This window comes from Acartia tonsa, chromosome 15 (assembly GCF_053477335.1).
Source record: "Acartia tonsa isolate MP-2025a chromosome 15, ASM5347733v1, whole genome shotgun sequence".
NCBI lineage: Eukaryota > Metazoa > Arthropoda > Copepoda > Calanoida > Acartiidae > Acartia > Acartia tonsa.
Window position 1 is genome coordinate 14209753 of NC_137274.1, and position 8834 is coordinate 14218586.

General features: G+C 30.2%; 1 protein-coding gene across 1 annotated transcript; it reads left to right on the forward strand.

The window, feature by feature from the left end:
- The first annotated feature begins 2131 nt into the window (after window positions 1-2131).
- On the forward strand, window positions 2132-3429 carry LOC145306927 (uncharacterized). The gene is made up of 4 exons (XM_080149265.1): window positions 2132-2747; window positions 2828-2862; window positions 3099-3234; window positions 3358-3429. The coding sequence occupies exons 1-4, from the start codon at window positions 2142-2144 to the stop codon at window positions 3427-3429; spliced, it is 849 nt and encodes a 282-aa protein (XP_080005391.1). The 5' UTR covers window positions 2132-2141.
- Window positions 3430-8834: the final 5405 nt, after the last annotated feature.

Here is an 8834-nt window from a genome sequence, read left to right on the forward strand (position 1 = left end):
TATATGTGCTTAATTTTCATTGGTGGATAGATATATTCTAGATACATACTCTCTAAATCAGCCAAAGGTCAATAGTTTAAGAACAATCAGACCATATTAATTTTTTGTAATAATTTGCTTGTTAAATACCTTATTCCTCTGAGTATTTTACAACTTTTTCTTTTTCTAGTCAAACACTAAAGTATTTTTAATGAAGGTTTAATACAATATTCTATGAAAATTGTAGGATCATGGAAAGAAAACGAAGTAGCAGGTTTCTTTGTATTTTCACATTTGCTTTTAATAAGTTATTTTAGGTTAGGTAAATGTAAATGATTGCCCTGCAAATTAGGAATTAGGCCTCGCAGGGGCTAGGAATAGAAGAAAAGCTACGGTGAAAATATGGCAAATCTTACTATTTTATTTTCTTTCCATTATCCAAATTATCAATTTAACCAATAGAAGATATTGTTTAAGGGGTGTCGTAACTCAGTGGTAATGTACTGAGTAACACTGATGAGAGTTCGAGTTCAAGTCCCCATGTGACGACTCAAATTTTTCAGTTGAATACATTACCGCAACTTTCCCTGGTTGTGTAAGAAGGGAGATTATTGAGTGGTTTAGATACTTAATAGTCACGTACATTATAATATCTGTACAACCCTTATCCCAAGCTCCTCTGCGAAGAGCGTCATTCATTACGTTGACTTAAATTGGGACACCTGCCATACTCGGCGAGGGTGAGGTAATAAAGAGTAGCTCCCTTGAGACAGCAGGTCAAGGCTTAATGTACTTGAGCATGGATCTTGATAGCCCTGGTGGCTATACAAAAGTGCCTCCATGACTATTTAGGTCCAAACACTAAGAAACAATGGCTACACAAACAAACACACAATTGTTTTTTAAACTCTTGCCTTTTAATTTACAAACTGCCTAATTATTTTAGGTAATTTTAACAATTATAATATGGCTTTTTTATTTAAAAAAAAGTTTCTTATATTTTTAAAAGTATATTAATATTCAAAACTTTAGAAACTTTACTATCAGAAAATTGTCATTTGTTATTTAACCCTTAACAGTCGGGCCACTTGCCGCACCTTAATCGGTCGGGGGGAGGGCGCCCCCCCTATTATCTCAGTTCCTATTAGAGCTACAGGGCTAAAACATTTTGTGCATGTCCCCTGTTTGATAATGAATTTCCGATCTTAAGTAAGTCAAAGTCAATTTTCGTTTCTTTCACCCTTTTATTTAACACCCTATGTTTTTAGGTCCTTTTTTACCTAAAAATTTCAAACGGCTGTAATTTTCTTATTTTTGAAGCTAGATGAAAATTTTTTTTCACAAAATGTTTATCTTTATATAAATTGATAATGAATTTCCAACCTTAAGTAAGTCAAAGTCAATTTTCGCTTCCTTCACCCTTTTATTTAACAATCTTTGTTTTTAGGTCCTTTTTTACTTAAAAATTTCAAACGGCTGTAATTTTTGAAGCCAGATGAAAATTTTTTTACACAAAATGTTTATCTTTATATAAATTGTATATTGGAAATATCAAAATATAAATTTCAGCGGCCGCAGCTGTACTAGGCAGCCGCAGTTGGCGATTGGCGGGAAAACGGCAGCGGATCTTTATGAAATTTTGATATGTTATGTAGACATGTAAGAAAAGCTTAAGTTTAAAATTTGAAGTATCTAAGTAAAAAATGAGGCCACAGGAGCCTTTTAAGGATTTCTGGATACCTGGAGGATCAGGACCTGCAGGATCATACCTGGAACCTGAACTCGACTTGAACACCTGTATTTAATATGAGGATGTACTACTAGAGGATATTTTAGTATTTTGGTAAGATAAAATGCTTTGTTTAAGTCAAAAAAAAAAAATTTGCTTTTAACCTGGATGAACCTGCCAGGTTTGCTGGCATCCTGTGCCCGCCAGGGTGGAGATATTCAAAAAAATTTAACTCTCAGTTATGTGTCATACCCATACTTAAAAAGTCACGCAGTTTGGGCTCTTTATATTTCACTCACAGAAAATGAGATAGAAAAACCGGAGGGGGGGGCGTTCAACGCCCCCCCCCCCCACGACCGTTAAGGGTTAAAATTTAAAATAACTGAAAACAAAAGTTTCTAAGTTTCTAACAAATATTTTTTTTCTTTAAAAAATGTTCTTAGATCAGTTGATATTATCAAACCACAGAGAAGACTCATCACATCAGTTGGTATTATCAAACCAAGGAGAAGACTCACCACATAAGTTGGTATTATCAAACCAAGGAGAATACTCACCACATAAGTTGGTATTATCAAACCAAGGAGAAGACTCACCACACAAGTTGGTATTATCAAACCAAGGAGAAGACACACCTAATCAGCTGGTATTATCAAACCAAGGAGAAGACACACCTAATCGGCTGGTATTATCAAACCAAGGTGAAGACTCACCACATCAGTTAGTATTATCAAACCAAGGAGAAGACTCACCACATAAGTTGGTATTATCAAACCAAGGAGAAGACTCACCACATCAGTTGGTATTATCAAACCAAGGAGAAGACTCACCACATAAGTTGGTATTATCAAACCAAGGAGAAGACACACCTAATCAGCTGGTATTATCAAACCAAGGTGAAGACTCACCACATCAGTTAGTATCATCAAACCAAGGAGAAGACTCACCACATCAGTTGGTATTATCAAACCAAGGAGAAGACACACCTCATAATTTGGAATTATCAAACCAATCACAAAATCAAGTTGAATGTGTACAGGTACACTATTCATATAATAAGTTTTTTTTATAATGCATCCCATTTCTAAATTATATTTGTATAATTTAAAATCATTTTAGATAAAGGAAGGATACCTCACCGAAAGATATCCAAGGTAAACATTATATGACCAATTTAAAAAAAATTTATAGGTAAAGCTTTCTTCTCTTTCTTACAATTTTATAAATTTATATTCTGATTATTCTGCTCTGACAATCTGCAAGTGTTAATATTTGTTTGTCCTACCTGTAAAGAGCTTTGAGTTTATGAATGTTGTTATCCTTTTTTATTAAACTATGCCACTTTAATCAAGTATATTTTTAATTTAATTCAAAAAAAGTAATATTTTAGTTTGGTAAAACTATGGGAGTTATTAACTTTGGCAAATTGTGTGTTCTTGGTTCTTGATGTTTGTTTGCCTGCCTGGGATTTAACCAGTGACATCTTTGTTACCATCAATTACTGGATCAAATCTAGTTTTAATTGGGTAAGGAAATTTCCATTAATATAGTTTAATTTAAGTAAATAAAAAAATGTTTTTAAATGTCACCATGTTATGATTATTTAATTTATATAGCAATATTTAGATTTCATTTTTGTTTTGTTTTAGAATCAATATGAAGAGTATACTCATCAGACAGGAAACAATCAAATAAATATATTTGTCACGGCTGCTATCTGAGCAGCAGTGTTTTTAATTTATGACTATACAGACGCCACAATTTTAATGGGATGCTTGACTAGGTGAGGGATGAAGTCTTTGCAGATAAAATGCCATAAAATACATTTCAACAGCATCTAAAACAATTCTAAGCTAATTAGTTAAATTTAATACATTTTTAGTTCAATAAAATAAATTGAAAATTACTTCTTAATCACTTTAAATGAGAAAGCCCAAGATATGTTCCTTTAAACGTTCCTTAATCATAACTTTAAAAGAAAATCTTTAGTGTGGCTTTTATATCGCTAAAATCATTCACATGAAAAAAAAAATCAATTGATAAAAAAATATATCTTTTTAATTGTTATTTGATAAAAAATAATTTTATACATATAATATCATGCTTGAACACACAATTATTTAGCTCTCTAGGGTAGGTTTGTTTAGATAAAAAATGTTTTTACCTGCAATTAGAACTCCTAAATCCCCCCAACCACTTCCAATAGCATCCAAATAGCACAACATAATACATTTTGTCTCAATAACAAATATCTAATCTGTCCAAAACAAAACATTCACACACACTAGAAAAATGCTCTCACAGTGCATTGACGCTTTAATACATACCTCCGATGAGAATAAAGTTGTCTTCGTTCAGAGACACAAGGACACAACTTACCTCATCAAAATTTCCCATGGATTTTTAAAAAATTTTGACATTTGCAAAATAACCATGACAGTATTTTATTTTTCATTCTAATTCATATAAAGAGGAATAGATTAGATAGACATCCTTGATTTGGAACTTTTGGTATCATCCCTTTGTTTTGAATCTCCAACATTTCTATTGATCTCCCTTTATTAAATCTCTAGGCACTGTAAAAATGCCCCTTGTTTTTCATCATTTGATGACTTCAATGTCCTTCTTCAATGGACTACTTATGATATTTTTCTATGATAGATACAAAAGAAAAGGGTGATTTCTAAAAGAACTGTTACCAGTCTTCAATTTACTGTACACCTTAATTAGAATTTTGATAAATGTTATCCAAAATTACAATCCATACTTAGGGTCAATACAAAATGAATAATCTAATAAAAAATTTGACTTGAAAACCCTTAAAATAAGAACAAAAACACATATAACACCAACTGACATAAATTCTTTTAAATAATTCAATTACTTTTCTATCAAAATTTCCTTGACCTGTGTATCTTGTGTATTGTCAGGGCAAAATGCATCAATTTATATGATTTGTTTAATTGACATCAAGGATTTGCCAACTACACATACTATTATATAAAGTTTGGAAAAGAACAGGCAAATTCAGTTGGATTTATTGGCTCAGGTTTTCTTTTCATTGATTTTTACAAAAATATTTTTTTAAATTCAAACTTGCAATTTTTGTTGACTTACAAATGTATTTTTACTTTTTAGTTTTCATATTAGTCCTGCCAAGTATTTCTTTGATACTGGATCTGTTATTGAAGAAAAATTGGAATTGTGAAAAAATCGCGTTGGCATTATATTATCAGCCTGTAATGGTGTACAAGGTATTCAAAACTTTATAAATGTTGAAGTCATAATTTCCTGCATTTAAAAGCACTACAAGCAAACAAGTATAATTTCAGTATTGACAACAAATTTTTCCCATGGCTAAATCTAATAGACATAGGATATCTAGATGGTCCAACTGACCCTATATTTCCTCAAAATTAAAAAGGGAATTTTTGCAGATAAAAACTGCTATATAATATGCAGGCGAAGAATTTTGAGACAAATTTATTCAATGATATAATTTTTAGAAACTTTATTAAAATAATTTCATAACTAACTTATTATATGTTTTGTCATATGATTCAAATTATATGAGGGAAGAAATTTTACATGAATTAATTTTCCCATTAAAAGCTTCATCCTAAGATTTGCAATAATTTATAGCAAACAAAATGAAAAAAAATTTCAACCACTAGATCTCTTTTTCCATCAGTATTCTCCTGTTGGCCCATTTAGTGAATATGTCTCTTGAGTAACTCTATTCTTAATCTAAAGCAATCAAATTACAACCCTCACTTCAAATTAACTAAAACCCCAATAATCTTCAATAATCTGATTTTACAACTTTGATCATCAATTAAACAACCATTATTGAAATGTACCAATTGTCTAAAAACATAATTTTACAGGATCTAAGAAAAAACTCTATCATTATAAATGTTAAGGGATTACAATGTTTTATGAATCCACATGATGAAAAAAAGAAGAAAGAATATCAAAGAGAAAATGTAACAATGTTCAGCATGACCTGAAAAAAGCCATTTCAAAAAGAAGGTATCTTTGAGGTATTTTAGATGAGAAATGTTAATCTTTGATAATATGTTTAAAATATCTTGCTTCTCACCTTTACGCACAAAATGTCAGCAAGAAATGTTTTTGAAAGTCTCATAGGAACCAGATACCCCCTATGCCCACCATTTTTATGGATAATTTTGTTCTTTGGGAAGTGTGTTAATTTTAATTTGTTTCTAAAATTGTTTTGAATCTCATTAATTAATATATTTACTGCAGTTGTATGAGATATGTGTTGAATCCACATTACAACTTTTCCTTCAGTCTGGTGTCATTCTCTACAAGATCTTCCTAACATCTCCCGGCACTTATGATTTCATGGATGACAGCAGTTATTATCTAGACTTAATCAGCATTATGACATCAACATTTGCAATAATCTGGGGGCTCAGTAGTTATAAAATAAATGTGACTCAGACAGAACAAAAGATATGTGACAAATTTGTTCTGATGGTTAGGAGTTCTGTGGATATTATTGCAAGGTTAAAACATTAAATTCTAAATGCCAGGGGGGGGGGGGGTGTTTAGAAGAATTAAAGGAAGTCTGCAGGAAATACACTTCATTAACTTCTGAAAAATTACCAAACAATTTGAAACTTCAAAAGTAGAGGTTTTTTTTCTAGCTTTAAAAATAGTGTTTTGGGTAAAAAAGAGGGGACAAGAAAAGGGGTATGTAAAATCAGTTAGATATAAATTAAAGTTTATGTTGATTAGTTTTGACTATTTGCTAACCAAATTCTATGCTCAAAGTTAAAAACTATTGCAATTTAATTGGTATCAATATTTTTTATTGTTTTAGGTTTGCCACATTAGTGAGCATTATAGTTTTCAGCCTTAGCTGGAATGATGGAGTATTCATTGTAACTTCTTCTATATGCTTGATTGTGTTCATCATTCCATCACTGGCCACATTTTACAATAGAAAAGCAGAATGTGATCACAATCTTGCTGACCATTCTTTTCTATTTATACCTGTACCTTCAATTCACCAAAATGATTTTTTGGGAAAAAATTTTGTAGAAAATTGTCAGAAGTCCAGAATTAAAAACAAAGTAATTGTTTGCATTCTGATTGTATTTATTGTTGCACTGCAATATCTGATTACAAAACATGTCATTTCATTTCTTCCACCAGACTTGTGGTAAGATTATGATTAAAATTTTTTACTGAAAAGCTCTGATTTTGATTTAACTCTTATCATATATGGTCCATTAGTGTTTTCTTTTATTTTTTTCTGTTTATGCCCAGTTCACAAACAAGTTTTAGAGGTTAACTGATTTATTCTGTAGGTCAACCTAAACAAGTACAACTAAAAAATGCCTTTATAAAATCGGTCAACCTAAAGCTTTTTTAGGTCAACCTAAAATTTCCAGAGGTCGACCTATGTCTTTTGTGAACTAGGCTTTTGTCTCTTGTTTTCAGTTTGGAACTAATAGTTTATATTGATAGGTGGAACTGTGCAGTGAGAGCTAGAAAGTTAGAGAATCTTCAGGAGATTCTGTGGATAATAATTATCACATGTCTTCTCATATCAAATATTGAATTTATTCAATATTTGATATTCAAGACAAGTTGGGTCAATTTCTTGTTTCTTGAAAAAAATAAGTTCCCTCCAGAAAACACTACAGGTTACTAACAGTTTCTTTTCCTGGAAGGCTGCCTTAACTAACCAAGGACAGTGAGAGGGGGAAGGGTAGTGTTATCCATATAGATTAGGTTGTGAAGAAATTTTTTCAAAAAATAAAAAATTTTTAATAAAAAATATAAAAGAATATCTTTCAGGAATAAATAAAAAATTCATGAAACCTTTTTTAGATGGAAATATTGGTGAAACCTTTGGAAAGAAAAATTTGAAAAGGTAATTATTCGTTTTTAATAAATCACTAAAAATAATACATAAATATATATTTTTTAAATGCCCTCATCCAATTAATTTTGAAGAAAGCATTGCTAGAAGTTGCAATTTATACTGTGTGTTTAAGATTGCTGCTCACATACTATGGTTTTTTATTGACTTCACTTTTTAGAATTAGATTTATTTTATATTTCAGTTTGTCTTTAAATAGAAGTATTGTTGATTTTGCTGCAGGTAGGATTTAAATAATAAACAAAAGATAATATTTATATTCTATAGATATAACAGCAGTTTTCAGTAATAATTATTTAGACATAGTTTTAGATTTTAATTCAACCCTAATTTAATACATACAAATTTGGTTTGTTAAACAACAAGAAATTTATATTTAATGTAAAATGAATTTAACTTGCTATGCTCAATGCTCATGGCTAGCATCACCGTTGCAAAGAATATGTAATGCAACATAATACCCTGTTAAGGTCTTGTTCTTTTTGGTTTCTTCGTCACAGCTTTTGTGCTGTCAATGTTGAAAACTTCACAGAAAACTGAATTTGTTCAAGTCCAAGAAAACATAAATAGAATAGAAATTGCCCAACTAATTGAAAATATTGAAAAATCAATTGAAAGGTATTTATTGCTTAAATAAAGTAGTATTTTCAGGGTTTTTTTACAAGAATTTCCTGGTCAGTTATTATTTGTGGTTCCTATTTTATATAAAAAATTAAATTTTTCAAGAATTTTTAAAAACAAACAACTTATGATTATAAAGTTACTTGATATAAAATAATAAAAGAATATTTCGGTTGAAGGATTTTTTTAGTCTTTGATCATTTCTAAAACATTTAGACTGAAATTGTAAAACAATGATTCCAGGTGTTTACTGGATCTTTTTAGACTTATAAGCATCTTACAACTATTTTATCAAATCAAATATTTAGGAATGAGACGGCATGTGATCTTCTGAAAAAATCATCAGATTTGCTAGGAAAGTATATTTATGTACAGACAATTACATATAATCTGAAAGTTTCCTTTAGGAATTGTTTCCTGAAATATTTAGATTTATATTTTTCCAATACAAAAATTGTTCTGCATCCTCTTAAAAGGCTTGTTGCCGTATAAATGAGAGTATTTGCTTTAAAAGACTTTTTTTTATTGATAATGTGAAGCTTCTAAACTAATATCTATTTTAGTGTTTTAGCCAAAGTTAGATTAAAA

Coding starts and splice junctions, on each gene's coding strand:
- LOC145306927 (XM_080149265.1), top strand. CDS start 2,142: ATGTTCTTAGATCAGTTGATATTATCAAACCACAGAGAAGACTCATCA. Junction 2,863..3,098: donor CTCACCGAAAGATATCCAAG/GTAAACATTATA, acceptor GTAATATTTTAG/TTTGGTAAAACTATGGGAGT. Junction 3,235..3,357: donor TCAAATCTAGTTTTAATTGG/GTAAGGAAATTT, acceptor GTTTTGTTTTAG/AATCAATATGAAGAGTATAC.